At 45.2% G+C, this 25,211-nt stretch overlaps 1 protein-coding gene across 1 annotated transcript in view; it reads left to right on the top strand.

Annotated features, from left to right (window-relative positions):
* Positions 1–25,211, top strand: part of LOC311111667 (talin-2-like) — a 121,264-nt gene that overhangs the window by 74,330 nt on the left and 21,723 nt on the right. The window contains exons 13-40 of the mRNA XM_084154456.1: positions 11–87; positions 1,098–1,278; positions 2,544–2,657; positions 3,168–3,276; positions 4,142–4,350; positions 5,314–5,412; positions 5,599–5,766; positions 6,494–6,628; positions 6,774–6,933; positions 9,482–9,648; positions 12,204–12,332; positions 14,016–14,129; positions 14,290–14,403; positions 14,660–14,794; positions 14,980–15,108; positions 15,236–15,338; positions 16,419–16,627; positions 17,734–17,853; positions 18,113–18,310; positions 21,335–21,474; positions 22,082–22,175; positions 22,537–22,626; positions 22,832–22,954; positions 23,283–23,426; positions 23,729–23,890; positions 23,983–24,123; positions 24,319–24,500; positions 25,018–25,150. Coding sequence (XP_084010582.1) covers positions 11–87; positions 1,098–1,278; positions 2,544–2,657; positions 3,168–3,276; positions 4,142–4,350; positions 5,314–5,412; positions 5,599–5,766; positions 6,494–6,628; positions 6,774–6,933; positions 9,482–9,648; positions 12,204–12,332; positions 14,016–14,129; positions 14,290–14,403; positions 14,660–14,794; positions 14,980–15,108; positions 15,236–15,338; positions 16,419–16,627; positions 17,734–17,853; positions 18,113–18,310; positions 21,335–21,474; positions 22,082–22,175; positions 22,537–22,626; positions 22,832–22,954; positions 23,283–23,426; positions 23,729–23,890; positions 23,983–24,123; positions 24,319–24,500; positions 25,018–25,150 — 3,879 coding nt within the window. The remainder of the gene's footprint in view (positions 1–10; positions 88–1,097; positions 1,279–2,543; positions 2,658–3,167; positions 3,277–4,141; positions 4,351–5,313; positions 5,413–5,598; positions 5,767–6,493; positions 6,629–6,773; positions 6,934–9,481; positions 9,649–12,203; positions 12,333–14,015; positions 14,130–14,289; positions 14,404–14,659; positions 14,795–14,979; positions 15,109–15,235; positions 15,339–16,418; positions 16,628–17,733; positions 17,854–18,112; positions 18,311–21,334; positions 21,475–22,081; positions 22,176–22,536; positions 22,627–22,831; positions 22,955–23,282; positions 23,427–23,728; positions 23,891–23,982; positions 24,124–24,318; positions 24,501–25,017; positions 25,151–25,211) is intronic.

The following is a 25,211-nucleotide window of genomic DNA, read 5'->3' as shown; positions in this document are numbered from 1 at the left end:
GTCTCTGTAGAAGCAAAGTAAAGACCGTTTTGGTTTAGAAGGAGATGAAGAATCCACCATGCTGGAAGAATCGGTCTCCCCAAAGAAGTATGTGAACTGTTATATAAATCCTATAAACTCAGTAACATACAATAGCAGTCTCCTACAGACCAGGGTTGTGTTCATTAGGTCATGCAACAGAAAACATTTGAGTGTTTATTATTGGAGAAGTCCAGGCAGTCTCTCCTGTTTTTGTCTGTTTTCTTCCATTTGGTGGCTAATGAAGCCAACATGGCATCAGTCCCATTTTATGTTCCAGCTACAATGTATATATCTCATAAATACATCTTACTGTCCACATGAACACTTCCCCTCAGTGGATAGTATTGTCCCTTAGAGAAACTCCAACAGAGGAAGTTAATCCTTTCTCTTTTTCTCTGTTCTCTCCGTCCGGATAAACAACATTTTTATCTGGACATCCCTAATTACACGTGTATTAGTCCCTTTATCTACATAGAGCTGTCGTTAAATAACGTAAGCTGTTTTCCTGTCTAGTCTCAATTGATGTTTCCTTTCCTGTACTGAGGGAATATTGGCCTTGGTTGTTTCCCAAATGGCTCCATATTCAGTGCACTACTTTTGACCAGAGCCCTATGTGCCCTGATCAAAAGTAGCACACTAATTAGGGAATAGGGTGCCATTTGGGATGCAGCCCTTGTGTTGTTCCCCTATCTGGGCCAGTCAGTGTGGAGGGTAGCATAGAGGGCCTAAGGCAAAACACAAGCATTAATACTGCAAACTCACAGGAAACCAAACCTGGAAGGCTTCATCTGAAGAATAACAAAAGAATCTTGTTCCTGGAAGAACACAATGAGGGTTTGATGTCGGCCGGGGTTCCTGTTAGCACCACATGCGCACACACACATGCACTCTCTCACACACTCGGAGTCTGGCAAACAATCCTTCGATAGTTGGGCCACCTGTGGATGGGAAAGGAGAAGCTCTCTCTGCTATGAGATAATTATGTGATAAATATTGAGTAAGTATCACAGATGCGTTTTTTATAAAATCATACGTAGTTGATTAATGTTGAATTTATTGTGTCCGTTTATCTCCAGGTCGACGATACTGCAGCAGCAGTTTAACCGTGTGGGTCGTGTGGAGCATGGCTCTGTGGCTCTACCAGGGGTGATCAGGTCTGGCTCTATAGGGACCGAGTCTCTCAGCATGGGCACCATGCCTTCTGCACAGCAACAGGTCACCATGGGACAGATGCACCGAGGACACATGCCACCACTGGTGAGAGCAGGAATGCAATGTTACATGTTCTCACACACACACACTTTCTATTTCTCCCCTCTTCATTCTGTATTTCTCTCTGTTTCTCTCTCCACCTCTCTTTCTCTCTTTCTCGCTCGCTCGCTCTCTCTCTCTGTCTCTCGCTCTGTCTGTCTCTCGCTCTGTCTGTCTCTCGCTCTGTCTGTCTCTCGCTCTGTCTGTCTCTCGCTCTGTCTGTCTCTCGCTCTGTCGCTCTGTCTCTCGCTCTGTCGCTCTGTCTCTCGCTCTGTCTCTCGCTCTGTCTCTCGCTCTGTCGCTCTGTCTCTCGCTCTGTCTCTCGCTCTGTCTGTCGCTCTGTCGCTCTCTCTGTCGCTCTCTCTGTCTCTCGCTCTGTCTCTCGCTCTGTCTCTCGATCTGTCTCTCGATCTGTCTCTCGATCTGTCTCTCGCTCTGTCTCTCGCTCTGTCTCTCGCTCTGTCTCTCGCTCTCTCTCTCTCTGTCTCACTCACTCACTCACACACACACGACACAATAGCATTTTCAGTAGTGTATGTTACTGTAGGCTATATGTAAAAACTAAAAAAAAGTGTTCAATCAATTTTATTCAGGAAGTGCATTCGTTACAACTACAGTACCAGTCAACAGTTTGGACACACCTACTCATTCCAGGGTTTTTCTTTATTTTTACTATTTTCTACATTGTAGAATAATAGTGAAGACATCAAAACTATGAAATAACACATATGGAATCATGTAGTAACCAAAAAAGTGTTAAACAAATCAAAATATATTTTATATTTAGATTCTTCAAAGTAGCCACCCTTTGCCTTGATGACAGCTTTGCACACTCTTGGCATTCTCTCAACCAGCTTCACCTGGAATGCTTTTCCAACAGTCTTGAAGGAGTTCCCACATATGCTGAGCACTTGTTGGCGGCTTTTCAAGACTGTTGAAAAAGCATTCCAGGTGAAGCTGGTTGAGAAAATGCCAAGAGTGTGCGAAGCTGTCATCAAGGCAAAGGGTGGCTATTTGAAAAATCTCAAATATATTTTGATTTGTTTAACACTTTTTTGGTTACTACATGATTGCATATGTGTTTTTTCATAGTTTTAATGTCTTCACTATTATTCTACAATGTAGAAAATAGTAAAAATAAAGAAAAACCCTTGAATGAGTAGGTGTGTCCAAACGTTTGACTGGTACTGTGTGTATATATATATATTATCTCTCTATACGTGTTTAGTAGATATTGATCATGTGTCTGTGTGTTTATTCTGTCTCTCCAGAGCTCGGCACAGCAGGCCCTGATGGGGACCATCAACACCAGTATGCAGGCAGTACAGCAGGCGCAGGCTGATCTGGGAGAGGTGGACAACCTGCCTCCTCTGGGACAGGACATGGTGTGGACACACAGACACACACACACACACACACACACACTTGTCTCCACTGGGACAGGACATGGTGAGGGGGACATACAGCATACTGACCGTCACACACGGACAAGCACACACAGCACTCAGACAATTTCATGCCCTATTAACGTCTGATTAAGGTGTTAATACTCTTAAAGCTTCATATACAAATCATTACATTTTATATTGTAATTTTCAGACGTTTGTGATGTTTATGATTAATGGTATGTTTAATGTATGTACATAACACTACTTAAAAGAAATATAACTACGTCTATGCTTACCTTAGTGCTCACCTTAGTATTCTGCCCTCAATGCTGTTCTCCCTGCTTCAGCTCCTAGATCATCATCCATCCTTCAGCTCCCATCCTGACTTTCGGATGTTTTAATTGTTCTTATTTACTTGTATGTGCTGTGTACTGCAATTCAGCTTTTAGCTGCCAAGTACGACCTTCATGTAATAATTATAATAAACCAGTACCATCTCTCCTCCAGGCATCCAAGGTGTGGATCCAGAACAAGGTGGATGAGTCCAAACATGAAATCCACTCCCAGGTGGACGCCATCACTGCAGGAACGGCCTCTGTGGTCAACCTCACCGCTGGTACGTGGCTTTGGGATGACTCAGGAAAATGACATACTGTTCAATGGAAGAGCTCAATATTCCAGTGCTGTTGAAGTGACAGTTAAAAGGTTTTGAGCTTAGATTTTTACAAGCAGTTTTTTTCTTAATTTTTATGTCTTGTGGTTTGAAATTATTCACACTTTACATTTTTCAAGTTAAGGATCTGGTTTTCATCAAGTGTAAATCTACAGTAATGCTGAACTGTTCCCCATTGTGATGTGTACTAGTGCGCCAAGCGAGCTGGCAGTATTCTTCATATCATTGGTTTGGTGCCATGCTGAACCCAGCCAAGGGACAATCCGTGCTTCAACCATCTGTTTCAATAAAAGGGGACTTCCCTGCGTCCACTAGCGATCAGAGAAGAGTGCTGATAAAGGATCAGTTTGGCCTTTTAGACCATCGTATATTGAATAAGATGACATGGACCGGAGGTCCTGATCCTGGATCAGCGCTCTGAGATGCTTTATACGGACCCTGACCCTTTTCCCCTTTTATCTAAACCTCTGGTCATTTCCACCAGCAGTCTCATGTCTAAACAGAATGATCTAATGTGACATGCTGAATTGACTGGCTATCTGAGTGTAACGTGGCTAAATGTTTGTTGTGACACATACTGGGCACACTGCACTGCACCCTGTAAGGTACCCAGAGGACAGGCCAGAAGGGCTTGAGATGGTTAACTGGGCTCTCTTTATCTCTCTAGCTCGGTCTCTCGTTTTAATTCTCCTTCTCTATGCTCTCTGCCTCTTTCCATCCCCACTCTCTCCTTCCCTTTCACTTACTATACTCTCTATTCCCTTTCTCTCTCTCTTCCCCTCCCCTCCTTCCTCCCTCCCTCTTAAAGGCGACCCGACGGACACAGACTACACTGCAGTGGGCTGTGCAATCACCACCATCTCCTCCAACCTGACGGAGATGTCTAGGGGTGTGAAGCTACTGGCTGCCCTTATAGAGGACGACACGGGCGGGAGCAATGACCTGATGGGTGCCGCTCGGAACCTGGCTGGGGCCGTCTCTGACCTGCTCAAGGCTGTGGAGCCTGCCTCTGGAGAGGTGAGACAGGGCTGGCGGAGGCAGATAACTTGCCTAAACTCTGTTCCAGGAGAGCCTAGAGTGTTTCCGGGCTTTGTTCCAGCCTAGTGCAAAGCTAGCACACTTGAAACAAAAGCCTGCAGATTGGCCTACTGCTTCAATGTTATAGACTTACTTGGACCCCTCATTAAGTTCCATTGTCCCTGATATAAGGCATTTTATTTTCTCTTTAACAGAACAAACATCACATAGTTTACCTTTTCACAGTTTAATTGCCTATAAAGAGAGGGTAACAGAAAGCTGTAGAGTGCATTAGGTTTGGCCTCTGATTGATTGGAAGTGTTTATACTGTACTTAGCGCTAATGCACCACTGGCCTCAATAATACAAACTGAGCTCCTACTGTATTCATATGGTGGCACTCCTCCCAGTTACAAGGCTTAATTTGATTAATATTTCCCTTTTTTAGAGAGTGTGTGTGTGTGTGTATCATGTGTTGGCTGTCTATTGTATTCCTGCCCTCATGTCTGAACAGAGACAGGTGGCCAGAGACAGACAGCCAGGCAGAACCATAACAAAAGATGGCCATTTTAACTATTTAGCCTTCCTTTGCTACTGTGTGTTTTGTTCATGTTGAACAAAAAAAAAGCCTGGTGAGGATAATTCTGTTGTGAATGATTCATCACTGCCATGTTGAATAATGGATTTCACATAGACCGGCACCTGAAGGCCCAGTTATTTATGCTCACAATGTTCTCTTCAAGGCCAGTTGGGATTATAATTTTTTGGGGAGATTCTGTCTTGACAATTTGGAAATGCACTGATGCTGATTCAGAAATACAGTAGATCATCTAAGGTAGTCTGGTGTGTGGACTATCTGGGGTTAAGAGTAGATGCTGTGCCAACTGTAATTTAGTTGTCCACCTAGACCCCAGGTGGGATAACCTTTGTGCCATAGCTGTACTCTGTCTTCCTGTTCCCTCAGCCCCGTCAGACAGTGCTGACTGCAGCAGGCAGTATAGGCCAGGCCAGTGGGGACCTGCTGCGTCAGATAGGAGAGAACGAGACAGATGAGAGGTTCCAGGTAAGAGTCTGTTTATTCTCATTTATTCTCATTACAACATGTTTCACATGTGATTCAAACTCAGTACATTTAGAGTGATTATTCTGCAGTTGCTGAAAATCACATTTTCACACCCCATCTGAATTTCAAGCGTGACCTTTGCTTATTAAGAGGGATGGACATGAATAGTGGTGATGGTGATTTCAGGAGGTGCTGATGAACCTGGCCAAGGCGGTGGCCAACGCGGCAGCCATGATGGTGCTGAAGGCTAAGAATGTGGCGCAGGTGGCAGACGACACGGTCCTACAGAACAGAGTCATCGCTGCTGCCACACAGTGTGCCCTCTCCACCTCCCAGCTGGTCGCCTGTGCCAAGGTACAACACTGTAGACCTTTCACACACTCACTGACATTTCATCATGATAAGAATGATGTTAGAAGGTTAAAGTTTTGTGGTAGTGCTACAGTGGAAATTCAATAACATGTATTTTTGATTCTTCCACTTCAATAGCCCCAGGTAAGGTGAAGTGAAAACACTTACTTCAATAATATTCACATAGATGTTCAACAGAAGAGTTTTGAACCTTGTATTATTTGTTTACTTCATTGTGATTGGACAGTGTTTCATGCCCTGGAAATATTTGCTGCCTTAATTGATCCCCTACTGTGCACAGTACTTGCTTCTCCTTAGTTAGCATGCCCGTACTCCTGCCTCAACCCATAACTGCATTAACCCATTACCCATAAGCACTCCTCTCTCTCTTTATATTTACTCTCTCTGCATTGCAGGGTGCAAACAGAGCCTTGTGCTAGCTTTGTCTTTTCTTTCTTTCTCTCTTTCTTCATCCTGTCTTTCTTTTATCTTTCTCCCACTCGTTATCTCTCACTCATCTCTCCCCCATGTACTCGCTCTTTTCCTCCTTGTCGCTCTTTTAACACATTCACTCATTTTTCTCCATCAACCCCTCCTCTCCAGGTGGTGACTCTCACCATCAGTGCTCTGGTGTGCCAGGAGCAGCTGATCTCGCTCTTCCTCTACTTATCTAACTCTCTATATCCCTCTATCTCTCTCATACACTCATTTTCTCCATCTGTCCCTCCAGGTGGTGAGTCCCACCATCAGCTCCCCAGTGTGCCAGGGGCAGCTGATTGAGGCAGGGAAGCTGGTGGACCGCTCAGTGGAGGGCTGTGTCCAGGCCTGTCTGTCTTCCACAGTCGACGGGGAGCTGCTGAAGCAGGTGTGCAGAGTTGGAGTCAACTCCATTTCAATTCAGTACAATTTTCTCATATAGAGGCATTGAGGAACATTGGAATGGGATTGTCAGTGTACTTCCTGAATTGACTGAAAGTTGAATTGAAACTGAATTGAGACCCACCCTGCAGGTGAGTGCTGCAGCCAGTGTGGTCGGTCAGGCCCTGGGGGACCTGCTGGACCACGTACGCCAGTACGACTCCCACGGCGAGCCCATTGGACGCTACGACCAGGCCACCGACACCATCATGACCGTCACAGAGAGCATCTTCAGCTCCATGGGAGACGCAGGTGGGTATTCCCTAGTAGTGGTAGTGATGAAGTAGCTAAATAGAACTGTGAAATTAAATGCCTATAAAGCTTGATTTAATTGTTTAAATTGATGAATGATGTTTGTTAATATTTAGATTTAGAGCCTCTTGTTGTATAGCAAGTTAAATCTCTGCCAGCTACTCTAAGGAACCTCATTCTGTACTGTACTGTAGTGTAGCCAACCAGTTGAAGAATGCTGGCTTTCACCAAACAGCAAATATGTGGGTTCATGTCACACCTGACATAAACCTCAGTTGAGAATAAAAATGGATTGGAAAAATACTAATTCTCTCTCCCAGGAGAGTGTTGGCAGATTCGCTTGAGTTCTCGATGCTGGCAGCCAGATGCCTGTAGTCTAAAGCCATGTGTTCTTTAATAGAGAACCCATCTCTCTTCTCCTTGGACTAGCAGGATTTAGTCATAGCCTAACTTTGTCTGTGTCTCTCTCTCTCTCGCTGTCTCTCTCTCGGTCTCTCTCTCTCGGTATGTCTTTAGCTGTCTGTCTGTCGCTCTCTCTCTCTCTCTCTCTCTCTCTCTCTCTCTCTCTCTCTCTCTCTCTCTCTCTCTCTCTCTCTCTCTCTCTCTCTCTCTCTCTCTCTCTCTCTCTCTCTCTCTCTCTCTCTCTCTCTCTCTCTCTCACACCCTCTGTCTCTCTCTCTCACACCCTCTGTCTCTCTCTCTCTCTCTCTCTCACACCCTCTGTCTCTCTCTCTCTCTCTCTCACACCCTCTGTCTCTCTCTCTCTCTCTCTCTCTCTCTCTCTCACACCCTCTGTCTCTCTCTCATTCACTCACTCACTCACTCACACACACACACACCCTATGTCTCACACACACACACCTCCGTCTCTCTCTCTCTCACACTCACACACCTCCCTCTATCACACACACAGAATCTCTCTCACTCTCTCTCTCTCAATTCAAATTCAATTTCAATTTAAGGGGCTTTATTGGCATAGGAAACGTATGTTAACATTGCCAAAGAAAGTGAAGTAGATGGTAAACAAAAGTGAAATAAACAATAAATATTAACAGTAAACATTACACTCAAAAGAATAGACATTTCAAATGTCATATTATGTGTATATATATATAGTGTGTGTTGTAACAATTTGCAAATAGTTAAAGTACAAATGGGAAAATAAATAAACATAAATATGGGTTGTATTTACAATTGTGTTTGTTCTTCACTGGTTGCCCTTTTCTTGTGGAAACAGGTCACAAATCTTGCAGCTGTGAAGGCACACTGTAGTTTTTCACCCAGTAGATAAGGGAGTTAATCAAAATTGGGTTTGTTTTCGAATTCTTTGTGGATCGCTGTAATCTGAGAGAAATATGTGTCTCTAATATGGTCATACATTTGGCAGGAGGTTAGGAAGTGCAGCTCAGTTTCCATCTCATTTTGTGGGCAGTGTGCACATAGCCTGTCTTCTCTTGAGAGCCAGGTCTGCCTACGGCGGCCTTTCTCAATAGCAAGGCTATGCTCACTGAGTCTGTACATAGTCAAAGCTTTCCTTAAGTTTTGGTCAGTCACAGTGGTCAGGTATTCTGCCACTGTGTACTCTCTGTTTAGGGCCAAATAGCATTCTAATTTGCTCAGTTTTTTTGTTCTTTCCAATGTGTCAAGTAATTCTCTTTTTGTTTTCTCATGATTTGGTTGGGTCTAATTGTGTTGTTGTTGTTGTTGTTGTCCTGGGGCTCTGTGGGGTCTGTTTGTGTTTGTGAACAGACCAGCTTACTTAGGGGACTCTTCTCCAAGTTCATCTCTCTGTAGGTGATGGCTTTGTTGTGGAAGGTTTGGGAATCGTTTCCTTTTAAGTTGTTATAGAATTTAACGGCTCTTTTCTGGATTTTGACAATTAGCGGGTATTGGCCTAATTCTGCTCTGTATGCATTATTTGGTGTTTTACGTTGTACAACTCTCTCTCTCACACACACACACCTGCCTCTCTCTCTCACACACACACACACCTCCCTCCCTCTCACACACACACACACATCTCGCTCTCTCTCTCACACATTTTTTATTTATTTCACCTTTATTTAACCAGGTAAGCCAGTTGAGAACAAGTTCTCATTTACAACTGCGACCTCGCCAAGATAAAGCAAAGCAGTGCAATAAAAACAACACAGAGTCACATATGGGGTAAACAAAACATAAAGTCCAAAATACAACAGAAAATATATATACAGTGTGTGCGAATGTAGTAAATTATGGAGGTAAGGCAATAAATAGGCCATAGTGCAAAATAGTTATAATTTCGTATTAACACTGGAATGATAGATGTGCAAAAGATGATGTGCAAATAGAGATACTGGGGTGCAAATTAGCAAAATAAATAACAATATGGGGATGAGGTAGTTGGATGGGCTAATTACAGAAGGGCTGTGTACAGGTGCAGTGATCGGTAAGCTGCTCTGACACCTAAAGTTAGTATCTCCACCCCCTCTCTTTCTCTTTCTGCCTCCCCCTTTACTTCTCCCCATCCCCCTCTTTCCCCCGTCTCTCCTCTGTCTCCCCCTCTCAGGAGAGATGGTTCGTCAGGCCAGGGTTCTGGCTCAGGCCACCTCTGACCTGGTGAATGCCATGCGGTCAGATGCTGAGGTGGAGGTGGATGTTGACAACTCTAAGAAGCTACTTGCTGCAGCTAAACTACTGGCAGACGCCACAGCCAGGATGGTGGAGGCTGCTAAGGTACATAATGGCTTATTGACTGTGCTGAGCTTTCGGTCAACAACAACCTTTGTCAGAACCGGTCTGATGAAGGTCGTTGTTCACTAAAAGCGTAGAACATTAAGCACTGAAACTTGCATCTGATCAAGTGTGCAGAGATCTCTTTTCATTTCTTTTGTAGAAAGGGGTTAGAGCACATGTCAAACTGATTGATGAATTAAGGTCACTAATTAGTAAGGAACTCCCCTCACCTGGTTGTCTAGGTCTTAATTGAAAGGAAAAAACAAAAACCTGCAGACACTAGGCCCTCCATGGAATGCGTTTGACTCCCCCTAGGAATGCATAGATACTCCATTATGTATGTACTAAAGGAGTTGTCCAAACGGAAGGTTAGTAAAGTAGGTTGTACTAAAGTAGGATCTTACTGATTCGTCCTCTACACAACTAGAGCAGTGAAATTCCTCAAACTTCCTTCCAAGAACCGATGATCTGTCCTGTCAATAGTTTTTCCCATCCTGTACACACAAAGTGACATTTTCGTTGCCTTCCTGGATGTGCTGGGGCAAAGAGGACCCGGCTGGAGTCCCTAGAGAGAGACGTCTGTTTATGAATCCCAGAATGTCTCAGTCAGAGCCGTGTATGGCAGCAGCAGGATGTCCCGTGTTGTCCCTCAGATCACCATGTTCCCATGAAGTGACCTCATCACTAATGAACCCCCAGTGACATCTGGGGTACCACTGATTGTACCGCTGTGACCAGCTATGGTGGACTTCACATTTAAACACTACCCAGAGACCAAGAGACTGAGTAGTTCTCACTGAATGGAGGAGGACAGGGATCACAATGGGGTCTGAAGGAATTTGGCTATTTGTCGCTATGTCGTGCTTTCTCTAAAAATAGCCTTTTCCAGTGAAAAACTACAGGTTGTAATTCGCAGAGCTGCCAGTGTATGTTTGATATGACATGGTTATCCAAATGGGGTTGTATTGCATTTGATTACATTCATTCAAACCAGAGCAGAATAGAACATGTTGGCTTAGTTGCTTTTTCCACAGTGCTATTTTGGTGCTTCCTGGTTAAGTCAAGTTAAATATCAGTCTACTTTTATTCAGGCAGTCCACTTGATTCTTCATCTGCTCCTCAGCCTTGCAGACAATAATTAATGTCCCTGCCAACATGAATGCTAAATGGGGCCATAGCTTACAGCTGGTTAGATGCTTTTGATTCCACATGAATCACATTATAGCAGCTATCTTTATCACTATCAATGGAGGATTAGACCTTTGCCCAGCCATGGTTTCCTTGGTAACTGTCTTAAAGGGGACTGTATTTAGCGCTATAACACTACCCCTAGTTGCGTTGGGCAAGTAACCAAAAGGTGAAAAATCTGTCGATCTTCCCTTGAGCAAGGCACTTAACCTTAATTGCTCCAGGGTCACGTCAACAATGGCTGATCCCTGGCTGTGACCCCACTCTCTGAGGGGGGATATGCAAAAAAACAAAACATCAATCAATTATATGATACTAATATAAGCATAATATAATTGATTGATTGAGGTTAGAGAAGGTTTTGCTGAGGCATGGAGAGAAAGGGTTGTGTCAGTAGTGGTGAGTCCACAGTAGGGTTAGAAGAGAGGGCAGCTCTTTCTTTGGCTTTCTCTCAAAGCTGAGAAATCTGGACATAAGCCATGTGGTTTCATTTCAGACACTACTCTGTTTCATTTCCAATCCCTGTTATTATTAGAATACGATTGGTTTTCCCTTCAGTGACAATTTCCGCTCACACATAAGTGGTAAGTGACAGTTAACCTGGTGTACAGGAAGCAGTGACTAGTCCCAATAATAGATTGTACTGGGCTGGCTAACATGACACACTGTTATGAAAAAACAGTTTTCCTTTTCCACTTCAACAGTCAATCACATTATTCCTCTCCTACTCTTGAGGAATTAGTAGTGTAATGTCTCTACACATTAGTCTGGGCTTATTATAAACATCACGTTGGGGCCGTGGGTGGTATGTTTTCAGCCTGTTTGTGTGTGTTGTGAGATATAAGATGGCTGCTGTACTGTAGAGGGTTACATTCAGCAGCAGGTGAGGGAAGCGCCTGGCTGCTTAATTAACTAAATGGCATGGAGGCTTAGGTTCTAGCTGCTCTCCATTCTCTCAACATAACAATAGGACGCAGAGAGGCTCTTAGGGATATTGGTTTGTGTGAACTGAACCCAGTGACATACAATCAGAGACAGCTGGAGAGAGGGAGAGTAAGAGAAGGAGAGAAAGAGGGAGGTAAAGAGAGAGAGAGAAAGGGATAGAGAGCTGGAGCCAGAGGAGGAGGTAATGAAGAGGAATCTTGACGTTTCCTCATCAACAAGATGTTGATGGATAGACAAAGAAGAGCTGCTGTCATTACAAACGGACATGATTACAGTTGGACTCTAGCAATTGCCCTGGATGCATTTCCATCTGTTCCAGTTTAATGATGGATGAGGTGTCTTTCTTTGTCTCTCTGTGTCTGTATGTCTGTCTGTGTATGTGTCTCTCGGGGGTGTGTGTGTGTGTGTGTGTGTAAAAACAGGGTGCAGCGGCATACCCAGAAAACGAGGACCAGCAGCAGAGACTGAGGGAGGCGGCTGAGGGGTTACGCGTGGCCACCAACGCTGCAGCTCAGAACGCCATCAAGAAGAAGCTCATTAACAGGCTAGAGGTCAGTTGGATTGGGCTGGGCAGAGCCATTTATGTACAGTATACCTATGGGTGGCTAGGCGAATTTGGTGCCAAGATGGCGTCCCGTTAATGGCTTTTCAAAACTCTGTATATGGCTCTGGGGCTGAGTAAGCAGGCACATCCACTTGCTTCTCCTCATCATAGCTCTTGCTCTACATTGTCAATCACATGGAAACATCAGGCTTTGAGTGAAAGTCTAGAAATAGTATTTTATATGCTGTATTTTTGGGGGCTTTAGGTTATCTGCCACAATATTGAAATGTGTAGAGGTGATTACATTGCTAGAGCTATTAATATCCAGTGTCATAACTTCTGTTGATGTAAACCATGCAAGAACAGTTGGATATACAGTACAGGACATTATTGAGTGTGTTTGGAGTGCTACAGTCTGCGCTCTGTACATTCAACTGATCTAGAAACTTCCTTTCCCTTCCTGTTTACATTCTGAGAAGTGATTGTAGGTTTTCCTTCATATGGAAGTAGAGACCATGCAGTATCTTGCTTAGATCGTCTTGCTACTATCCACAGAAATCTAAAAGGAGCATTTTACATATGACTGTTGAACGCAGAATGAGGGAGAGCTCAGTTTGTTGTTTTGGAAAGTTTCGTGTTTTGAAAGTGCATTAAAACGTTTATTAGTATCTAGCTACCTGAGTTTGGATCCTGAGACGCAGTTGGCATCAGTTGCTGGGACTGCTACTCTCTGTCCAGTGATCCTGCCGACCAAGGCCGGTACTGAGGAGCTATTTGGCATAGCTGCTAGCTAGCTGCCTATCAAGCTAGCAGGGTATTCTTGAGGGCTTGAACGCAGGCTGTGGCTGGGACAGCGGATTGTTCCGGGCTTGTGGCTGTATAGATCCCTGCTGTTTGTTGCTGTTTTCAGTCTTCCCTGCGACCTGCCCTGTCTGGAACTGCAGGAGGAACAGTGTAACCTACGTTGCTAGCTACCATGACAAAGACCAAAGCCGGCGGGAGTACCATTTGAGGACAGTGGTGTCTCAACTTACACACATCTCTGACACACACACTTACCCCACCAGACGTGCCACCAGGGGTCTTTTCACAGTCCCCAAATCCAGAACCAATTCAAGAAAGCGTACAGTATTATATAGAGCCATTATTGCATAGAACTGCATTCCATCTCACACTGCTCAAATGAACAGAAAACCTGGTTTAAAAGAAATTATAAAGCATCACCTCACGGCACAACACCTCTCCCCTATTTGACCTAGATAGTTTGTGCGTGTTTGTATTGATATTTAGGCAACGTGTGCCTTTTTAAAATTGATGTAGTTCTGTCCTTGAGCTATTCTTGGCTATTAATGTTCTCTATTGTTCAAGTTTTGTGTGGACCACATGCTTTAGCAACCGCTAATGGGGATCCTAATAAAATACCAAATCAGGAAATTGTTTGAACCCTTCTGCCCGACGTTAAAGATGACATACCAAATATTTGATCTCTGACCTGAGGAACCCTGGCTCTAAACGGAGACTGTCTGCCTCCCAAATGGCACTCTTTTCCCTTTAGCCCCCCTGGTCAAAATAGGTGCACTATAAAGGGAATAGGGTACCATTTGAGAGGAATCCTGTGTGTGTGTGTGTGTGTTTTGATTAGACGAGGCAGAGATTCTGAACATGCCTGACGTGTGTGACATTCCAACAGAATGCCGCCAAGCAAGCTGCAGCTGCAGCCACCCAGACCATCGCTGCCTCCCAGAATGCAGCAGCCTCCAACAAGAACACCGCCGCTCACCAGAAACTGGTGCAGAGCTGCAAGGTGCTGGGAATATGTCTCTTAATGCTTGCATTGAACAATTTCTATGCCTACTGTATTTATACAGCTATAATGGTGCTACTGACTACAGCTATATAGAAACTGTGGTTGAATACAGTACTGTATGTGTGTTGACTGTTTGCGTATGTGTGCGGCTCTCTAGGCCGTGGCAGACCACATTCCCCGGCTGGTCCAGGGGGTGAGGGGCAGCCAGGTCCAGCCTGAAGACCTCAGTACCCAGCTAGCCCTCATCATCGCCAGCCAGAACTTCCTACAGGTACACCCCCGGTGCTTGTCTGGCTCCTAATCTCACTACACATAGAATGAAGGAATCTCAATATATTGTACAGTGCTGATATGTGTGTGTGCTTGAAAGCTTCTAAATATATATTATTGATGATGATGTCTAATACATGGGCAGGGCTGTGTTTGGTAGTCGTAATAGATTCAAATAAAGACATATATTCTCTGGTACAAAACCTAATCTTCTAGGGATGATTTTGACATTTCTCTTCCTGTTTCTCCCATGACAGCCTGGCAGTAAGATGGTGACATCAGCGAAGTCATCTGTTCCCACGGTGATGGACCAGGCCGCTGCTATGCAGCTGGGTCAATGTGCCAAGAACTTGGCCACCAGCCTGGCAGAGCTCAGAACCGCAGCACAGAAGGTACACACACACACACTTAAGTCATACCTGTCACTCACCTCTGTCACTTTGTGATGGTACATATCCCCTGTTAAGACTAGCCAGCTTCTGATGGACTCTGACACTAAATACCAGCTCAGATGAGTTAAAAGCTGTCAGTCTAGAATGACTAATTCAATGGTCTGCTCTCTCCCTGTGCTCTTTAGGCCCACGAAGCCTGCGGCCCCATGGAGATCCACTCAGCTCTCACAGCCGTCCAGACTCTGAAGACTGAGCTCCAAGACGCCAAGATGGCTGCCATAGACAGGCAGCTGAAACCACTACCTGGAGAATCGGTCAGGGAAATCTGATGATTCATTGAATTAATCAACGTCTTTCATTACTTCTAGTGATTACTCTTTCATCCATTGCTGAGTCTGTTTGTCTGGGTGTCTGATGTACTGTGTGCTGTTCTCTCTGCAGTTGGAGAAGTGTGCTCAGGACCTGGGCAGCACCTCCAAGTCCGTGGGATCCTCCATGGCTCAGCTGCTCACCTGTGCTGCACAGGGCAACGAACACTACACAGGTACTGTACTACTGCCCTGGGGCTCCCAATCTAATGAGAGCAATACAGCTAAATAACAAAGTCATTAGCACCACCAGGATTTGTCTATAATAGTATATTTCACTTTTACTACAGATTTTGTTGTCTACAATGTTACTAAAAGCTTCAACATATTTTGAAGCTTCAAGGTCAGTAGAGATAGTTAGATTCAGCCTTTACTCTCTGGAAACTAGCACAAAGACTAAAGCAAAAAAAACTTCCCCTGCTTCAATAGATGTGACATTCCATCAGTAAGCTTGTCTAGATGAATGGGGTAATGCAAGCTGATTCAATTTACTAGATTCCTCCCCAATGTGTTGTGTTGAAGCTGAAATGTCCCATTCCCTTGTTGAGGCAGTCAGCAGTTTAGACCTTATTAAACTAAACCAGAGGCTCTCGCTGCCTGGTATAGCACACTGTCAACATGAGAGGGCGATGGATATCGGAGGTCATAAAATGCATTTATTAAGGCTTAATTCAATGTTCTGAATGTATTTGGATGTTCGACGCATCTGAATGTAAGAAGTCCTTTTCATTCAATTGCTGTGTGATACATCTGAGACATGATTACCGTAAGCTACATTTTAAGATTCAAATAAAATTTAATTTGTTACATGTTCCGTAAACAACAGGGGTAGACTAACAGTGAAATGCTTACTTACGGGGCCTTCCCAACAATGCAGAGAGAAAAATATAGAAAAAAATAAGAACACAAGGAATACATACACAATGAGTAACAATAACTTGGCTATATACACGGGGTACCAGTACCGAGTCCATGTGCAGGGGTACAAAGTACGATTTAGTGCAAAGAGGGTCATTGCAGATAGTCCGGGTAGCTATTTGGTTAATTATTTAGTAGTCTTATGGCTTGGGAGTAGAAGCTGTTCGGGGTCCTGTTGGTTCCAGACTTGATGCATCGGTACCGCTTGCCGTGCGGCAGAAGAGAGAACTTGCCGTGCGGCAGAAGAGAGCTACTTGCAGCATATGCTTATTCCGTAATAACTCTTCTTTGTTTGTAACATTCCTAACCCTACTCACCATTTGTATATTTGCCTCCAGGGGTAGCAGCCAGAGAGACAGCCCAGGCCCTGAAGACTCTAGCCCAGGCAGCAAGGGGTGTGGCAGCCTCTACCACCAACCCTCAGGCAGCGGCGGCCATGTTGGATTCAGCCCGTGATGTTATGGAAGGCTCTGCCATGCTGATCCACGAGGCCAAGCAGGCCCTGGTCTCCCCCGGCGACGCAGAGAGCCAGCAGAGGCTAGCCCAGGTGAGTGGGGGACTTCAGTACAATAACGTGCAGAGCATCCATATAGGGATGAAGCTACTGGATATCTCTATAAAAGGCTCTGCTATGTGTATGTATATGGCTCTGCTAATGTCCATATTTTCCATCTGTTCAGTCTTGTTGTATAATTGTGCTCTGTCTGAATGGAGTGGACTGTGGTTGGTGCCTTTTTAGTTACAGAACCAAAGGGCTACTTGTGTTTTAATGTCACCACTTTTATTCAGAAAGTCTTGGCTTGTGTTACAGTGAAGGCCAAGTGAGAGGCAACTATTTTTATTGGAGTGCTTCCACAGATCACTTCTCACACTACAGTACCTGGTTGTGAATAATAAAATGACTAACTTTTCATAGACAAATAATAGTTTACGTTTTATCAGCCCAGCTGAACATAACATTGATCACCTGTCAAACACAGTGAGGTATTCCTCCTCCTGCTGCTGTAGAAGGAGATGTACAGCCTTAAGCACACATCAAATATGAATGCATAGTCCTCCCCATATATCCTTCCCACCAGATGAATAAATGATGCATCTATAGATGGAGATAAAGAGACAGACTGGACAAAGTATTGTGGTGTTTGTTCTGTTCCTTTGCAAATGAGAGAGAAATAGGGCCCATTTTACATGGTGTCTAAGATCGCTTTGGTTTTGAATGGAATCCAATGAATGGAATCCAATTAAATCAACTGTGTGTGAGTCCTTGAATTCCTCTTTGGATGATTAACTCTTTCAAATCTGACCAAATAAAAGGCTTCAATTGTGTCCATTTGTATATTTTCAGGTAGTCCTAGTTGTGCATTCAGTAATCCTTTCAGCAGCACGACTCATGTTCTGCTGCTAGGCCCCACAGGGACACAGACATATTGGTTGGCATATGTTCTGTTGGAAACAGAAGTGCAAATTAGTAACATCAATTACTCCGCTATGCTTCTTGGCTCATTAGCATTTTAAGATTGTGATTGCAGCTCAACAACGTCACTGCTGTGGAAAACACCTCAGTTCACGCACAAATGATCACACTTGACACACACGCAAGCGCGCGCACACACGTACACTCGTGCTCACACACACCTGTTCTCTCTGTTTCAGGTGGCCAAGGCTGTGTCCCACTCTCTGAATAACTGTGTCAACTGCCTGCCTGGTCAGAAAGATGTGGACATGGCCCTCAGGAACATTGGAGAGGCCAGCAAGAAACTGCTGGGAGAAACGGTGAGTTCTACACTTCCTTAAGTAAAGATGAGTTTATTGAATAAACATTCACGTAAAGCCACTGATTACCCCAGAGTTAATCACCCATTTATGGATTTAAAACTGCTGCTAGGTCTAACACTTATCTAATGTTTTTACACCAAACATATATTTATTGCACCACAACCTAAACACTGATTCGCTATGCCTGTCTTTCTGTTGTCTCTCTCTGTTTTTCTCTATCTCTTATCTTTCTCTCTCTCTCTCTCTCTCTCTGTAGCTCCCTCCATCCACCAAGTCGTTCCAGGAGGCCCAGAGCGAGCTGAACCAGACGGCAGCAGATCTGAACCAATCAGCAGGAGACGTGGTCCACGCCTCCCGTGGCTCCAGCACCCAGCTCGCAGACGCTTCTGGGAAGTTCAGCGAAGACTTTGATGAGTTCTTGGATGCCGGCATTGAGATGGCTGGGCACACCCAGGTGCAGTCACAGTGCTCTGTCTGTGTGGTACTGAACCTGGAAAATGTTCATTAGGGCACACAATAGTAATGGAAAACCAAAATGTGCATTTCTTATTGACAAGTTCATATAGTACCTCCCTGTTCCACTCAGTTCATATAGTACCTCCCTGTTCCACTCAGTTCATATAGTACCTCCCTGTTCCACTCAGTTCATATAGTACCTCCCCGTTCCACTCAGTTCATATAGTACCTCCCTGTTCCACTCAGTTCATATAGTACCTCCCTGTTCCACTCAGTTCATATAGTACCTCCCCGTTCCACTCAGTTCATATACACTGCTCAAAAAAATAAAGGGAACACTTAAACAACACAATGTAACTCCAAGACAATCACACTTCTGTGAAATCAAACTGTCCACTTAGGAAGCAACACTGATTGACAATACATTTCACATGCTGTTGTGCAAATGGAATAGACAACAGGTGGAAATTATAGGCAATTAGCAAGACACCTCCAATAAAGAAGTGGTTCTGCAGGTGGTGACCACAGACCACTTCTCAGTTCCTATGCTTCCTGGCTGATGTTTTGGTCACTTTTGGATGCTGGCGGTGCTTTCACTCTAGTGGTAGCATGAGACGGAGTCTACAACCCACACAAGTGGCTCAGGTAGTGCAGCTCATCCAGGATGGCACATCAATGCGAGCTGTGGCAAGAAGGTTTGCTGTGTCTGTCAGCGTAGTGTCCAGAGCATGGAGGCGCTACCAGGAGACAGGCCAGTACATCAGGAGACGTGGAGGAGGCCGTAGGAGGGCAACAACCCAGCAGCAGGACCGCTACCTCCGCCTTTGTGCAAGGAGGAGCAGGAGGAGCACTGCCAGAGCCCTGCAAAATGACCTCCAGCAGGCCACAAATGTGCATGTGTCTGCTCAAACGGTCAGAAACAGACTCCATGAGGGTGGTATGAGGGCCCGACGTCCACAGGTGGGGGTTGTGCTTACAGCCTAACACCGTGCAGGACGTTTGGCATTTGCCAGAGAACACCAAGATTGGCAAATTCGCCACTGGCGCCCTGTGCTCTTCACAGATGAAAGCAGGTTCACACTGAGCACATGTGACAGACATGACAGAGTCTGGAGACGCCGTGGAGAACGTTCTGCTGCCTGCAACATCCTCCAGCATGACCGGTTTGGCGGTGGGTCAGTCATGGTGTGGGGTGGCATTTCTTTGGGGGGCCGCACAGCCCTCCATGTGCTCGCCAGAGGTAGCCTGACTGCCATTAGGTACCGAGATGAGATCCTCAGACCCCTTGTGAGACCATATGCTGGTGCGGTTGGCCCTGGGTTCCTCCTAATGCAAGACAATGCTAGACCTCATGTGGCTGGAGTGTGTCAGCAGTTCCTGCAAGAGGAAGGAATTGATGCTATGGACTGGCCCGCCCGTTCCCCAGACCTGAATCCAATTGAGCACATCTGGGACATCATGTCTCGCTCCATCCACCAACGCCACGTTGCACCACAGACTGTCCAGGAGTTGGCGGATGCTTTAGTCCAGGTCTGGGAGGAGATCTCTCTGGAGACCATCCGCCACCTCATCAGGAGCATGCCCAGGCGTTGTAGGGAGGTCATACAGGCACGTGGAGGCCACACACACTACTGAGCCTCATTTTGACTTGTTTTAAGGACATTACATCAAAGTTGGATCAGCCTGTAGTGTGGTTTTCCACTTTAATTTTGAGGGTGACTCCAAATCCAGACCTCCATGGGTTGATACATTTGATTTCCATTGATAATTTTTGTGTGATTTTGTTGTCAGCACATTCAACTATGTAAAGAAAAAAGTATTTAACAATATTATTTCATTCATTCAGATCTAGGATGTGTTGTTTAAGTGTTCCCTTTATTTTTTTTAGCAGTGTAGTACCTCCCCGTTCCACTCAGTTCATATAGTACCTCCCTGTTCCACTCAGTTCATATAGTACCTCCCTGTTCCACTCAGTTCATATAGTACCTCCCCGTTCCACTCAGTTCATATAGTACCTCCCCGTTCCACTCAGTTCATATAGTACCTCCCCGTTCCACTCAGTTCATATAGTACCTCCCCGTTCCACTCAGTTCATATAGTACCTCCCCGTTCCACTCAGTTCATATAGTACCTCCCCGTTCCACTCAGTTCATATAGTACCTCCCCGTTCCACTCAGTTCATATAGTACCTCCCCGTTCCACTCAGTTCATATAGTACCTCCCAGTTCCACTCAGTTTCTGAGAAATATATATGTTTTGTTCCGTGCCTACTGAACACGACTGAGGCACCACACAGGAGTTTTTGTGTGACTGTAATTTATTTACGTAATCCTTTTGGATATAAGGCCCTACTGTACTGTACAATTGATCAAGCTGATATGATGGAAAATGCAGGGTGAAAAGTTCCCCAATTGGCCTCAAAAGACATAGCTTGGCCAACCATCAGTCAATCTATTTGTTGATTAACTTTCTTCATAGATACAGAATATTTTATTTAATTGCCTCAGAGTGGCGGTCAGTTAAATTTAGTCTAAATAAGATGACAGTTGAAGGTCTTGTCCGGGCTGCCTTGCTGATGAGGAAGGAGTAAATCTTAGTGGCATGACACCGATTACCAAATCAGACCCAGGTGACTGCAGGGACTGCCAGCAACAGAGTTGGAACCATAGCATCTATGTTTAGATCAGAGTTTGAGGGGAACAATGGACATGTTAAGAATGGAGTAGCTAGAGAATAACAGAGGTACCGTTCTCCTATTAATCTGACTGATGTTTTGTACCAGGACCAGGGTAGGGATAGTCACATTTTCTAGTTGTTTCAGCATTGATTAGCGCTATACAGCCGTGTCATTGCTCTGAGGAGATGATCTGTCTACAAAAATGGATCAGTTACTAGGCAGATTTGGGTTCATTTAGCCCCTCTAAAAGGGTAGCAACATTTCTGTCTGACTTTTATATACGATTGAGTTACAACTAGTGTTCAGGACTTCTAATAATTGGTGATTTTACTGTGGATGTTGTAGAGGAAAGATGACCAGATCCAGGTGATAGGCAACCTGAAGAACATCTCCATGGCTTCCAGCAAGCTGCTCCTGGCAGCCAAGTCTCTGTCTGTAGACCCTGGGGCGGCTAACGCCAAGAACCTTCTGGCTGCTGCTGCAAGGTACCTACCATACACTACCCTCTATGTGGGCTCTCAAAATACCACACCTGTTGATTGGTTATTTATTATGTCATGTTTGATTTAGAACAAGAGATTTTCCACCAACAGTTCATTCAACGTTTGCAATGTGTTACAATAAACTTATGCCAGGGCCAAAGCAATGGGAGGTTTCACTGTGCCTAAGGAAGGGGCAAGGCTTTTGATGTGACACACATGCGCTCCTCACTCTCACACCTCCAGTATAGCTCCACTTCACAGCAGAAATGTCCTCCTAGGTGGTAGATGAAGTGCTGTCTCCCTTCAGGCTTGTGGAGGCTGTTAATTTCCTGTCTGGTAATTGGAAGTTTAAGAGGGAGGGAGGGAGGTGTGACTGAAATGTTTGACTGGCTCACTGAAGAGAGAGAGAAGGAGGGATGAGGAAGGGGGGAGAGACCAGAGGGACCCAGTGCACCTTATTAGATTTGGAACCAATGGAGCCTGGGACCTTGTGTTTGTGTAATGGAGCTGAACGCTGGTCTAAGTGCCTCTCATTTTGAACTTTTCCTCTCTCTCTCTCGCTCTCGCTCTCACTCTCTCTCGCTCCTTTCCCTCCCATCTTGTGTTTCAGAGCAGTGACAGAGAGCATTAACCAGCTAATCACACTGGCCACTCAGCAGGCCCCGGGACAGAAAGAGTGTGACAATGCCTTACGAGAGCTGGAGGTACCATCAACATCAACAACTTACATCAATAACATTAGCTTTACTGATAACAGCTGCAGTCATAGAGGTGGTAGCAGGAGTGTTAGTTGGAGCAGTAATGGTGTTAGTAAAAGCAGTGTCATCTGTTGCAGCCTTTGTTGTTATGAGAGATGGGATAATAGCATCATTAAAGTGGGTTATGTTTAAATGTTGAATAGTATAGATTGTGGGAGTGCTCCAGGACAATGTTTACTCCCTAATAATGATCTTTCTGTTTTCATGTAGCTCATTTAATTTAATCTATAATGGGTTTCTCTGGTTTTAGTTAAATTAGCCAGTTCCCTTCTCTAGATTTTAAGAGATGTTTTCCCTCTCCTCTCAGGCGGTGAAAGGAATGCTGGCCAACCCCAACGAGCCAGTCAGCGACCTCTCCTACTTCGACTGCATCGAGAGCGTCATGGAGAACTCCAAGGTAGGGAGGGCCACGACCCTGAGCGCTGCTGAACGAGCAAACATAACCACAACCTCCAGACAGATGGAAAGGAGGAGAGGTGGAGAGATGGGAGGGCGAGGGGAGAAAGAGCGGTGACCTGCCTGGCTGAGGAATGCAACAGCTTAACTTCTAATCCCTCCCTTTCTTCTCCTGCTCTCTTCCTCTGTTCCCCCTGTTCTTTCAGGTCCTGGGAGAGTCCATGGCTGGCATTTCTCAGAACTGTAAAACCGGGGACGTGCCAGCGTTTGGGGACTGTGTGGGAGTGGCCTCCAAGGCCCTGTGTGGGCTCACTGAGGCTGCAGGACAGGTGAGGACACATGCGACTAAGTATCTGCTCTGGACCTACCAGACATACTGTGTGTCATCATCATGTGTGAATATGTGAGCACCCTATGTGTGCTCTCTGCTTGAGCTAGGGAGTGCTGTGCTGTTTTTCCACTACTGACCATTTCAGGGTTTTCCCTTACTACATCAATATACCACACATGAGTTGGCTTTGTCCATCTGTGGGTAGACCAGATGGTGTCTTCAGTAAAAAGCTGCTATTTTATAACATTCTAGCCTACCTGTTTTCTGCTACTATGAGACCCACGTCTGGTGCTACAGTGTGTTGATATCTCTCCTCCTCTCCTCAGGCCTCCTACCTGGTGGGCGTGTCTGACCCCAACAGTCAGGCAGGGCATCAGGGATTGGTCGACCCCATCCAGTTTGCACGAGCCAATCAGGCGATCCAGATGGCCTGTCAGAACCTGGTGGATCCGGACAGCAGCCCCTCACAGGTCAGTTGGGACATAATAACACAGGTTTGTTTGGTTTTGTTTGTTTACTAACTAGTCAGGTTTGGTTGATATGAAGAGCCTATTGAAATGAGATGTTTATGAGCAATCAGCTGCTCCCTTTGTCATGTTTACCTCTTGTCATCTACTTTAGAAAAATCATCACTAGCTGCTGATTTGTTGTTGTCCTTCATCTGATGTGTTATGATTTGTCTGTCTAGACACCCGGGTTGCCTCCCACCACGTACCAATGTTCCGGTTTAGGGTATGGCTTTCTGAGACTATGTTATGGTGGGTTTTTCCAGGTGCTGTCGTCTGCCACCATCGTAGCGAAGCACACGTCAGCTCTGTGCAACGCCTGTCGCCTGGCCTCCTCCAAGACGGCCAACCCCACAGCCAAGAGGCACTTTGTCCAGTCTGCCAAGGAGGTGGCCAACAGCACAGCCAACCTGGTTAAAACTATAAAGGTAAGATTGCGGACTCCAATTAGTTTTTTTTAAACTGACAGACTGGCCCATTATGTGTGTATTTCTATGTTTCTTAATGTCTTTCTCTCTAGGCTCTGGATGGGGATTTCTCTCAGGAGAACAGGAACACGTGTCTGGTGGCGACAGCTCCACTCATAGAGGCTGTTGAGAACCTCACAGCGTTTGCGTCTAATCCAGAGTTCGCCAGCGTCCCTGCTCAGATCAGCAATGAGGTATGACTGTACAGACATCTGGCCATTTCTAAACATGGTGCTCCGTTCAACTTGTGTGAAAGTTGAAACCTTATATTGAACTCTGTGAGACAAACTGCAATGACATTGTGGGTGTAGAAAACGTTTACGTTAAACAGTTTATTTTTCATGGTTGTCATGGAGATGTTCATCTTTCTTTCGTTTGTTTATGTGCAGGGCTCTGCTGCTCAGGAGCCCATCCTCCAATCAGCTCGCTCCATGCTGGACAGCTCCACCCACCTGCTGAAGACTGCACGTTCACTGGTTATTAACCCCAAAGACCCGCCCACCTGGTCAGTCCTGGCTGGCCACTCTCGGACTGTGTCCGACTCCATCAAAGGTCTCATCACGGCCATCAGGTTAGTACAGTGACAGCACTGCACCTCTTAATGGCCTGGACATAGACATCTGTTATAACTAATTAAGTTATGATACGGAGCTATAATAACCTTCAGAGGGTTGGACAAGACCATAATGTACATCCTTGATCTCTGATTGGCTGATTTGGCTCGAGGCTATTGATTGGCTTACTCAAGGTTTGTCAAAATTGACCATCTCTCAAGATCTCTATGATCCTGTCGTATGCCTGATAGCTAATAAAAAGCATGAGCTGGCGTACACCCAGAGACCATTATTTAGTGTAGAGGTGCTTACTAACGGTGAATAAACTGTAAGCTATAAAAACAGAGAGTCTCCATATGTATAACCTCCCAGTAATTTATTGGGTAATAAAACACCAACGTTTCGGCATCACCCTGAAGAAGGCACTGTAGGTTATACATATGGAGACTCTCTTTGTTTTTATAGGATACCTGAAAGCTGACATATTTATTCCTCTTTTCATCTCTATTCCCTGTTTCTCTCTCCTCCTCTCAGGGACAAGGCTCCAGGCCAGAGGGAGTGTGACTACTCCATAGATAACATCAACAGATGTATTCGGAACATTGAGCAGGCCTCGCTAGCCGCAGTCAGCCAGAACCTGGCCAGCAGGGATGACATCTCACTGGAGGTACTGATCACTAATGAGACACTGCACACTCTGCTGATGCACAGGCAACCCCCCTCTCTCT

Source organism: Coregonus lavaretus (genome assembly GCF_964263955.1).
Source record: "Coregonus lavaretus genome assembly, chromosome: 37".
In the NCBI taxonomy this organism is placed as follows: Eukaryota; Metazoa; Chordata; class Actinopteri; order Salmoniformes; family Salmonidae; genus Coregonus; species Coregonus lavaretus.
Note: the sequence above shows the minus strand (reverse complement) of the source record. Positions and strands in the feature narration are given on the sequence as shown.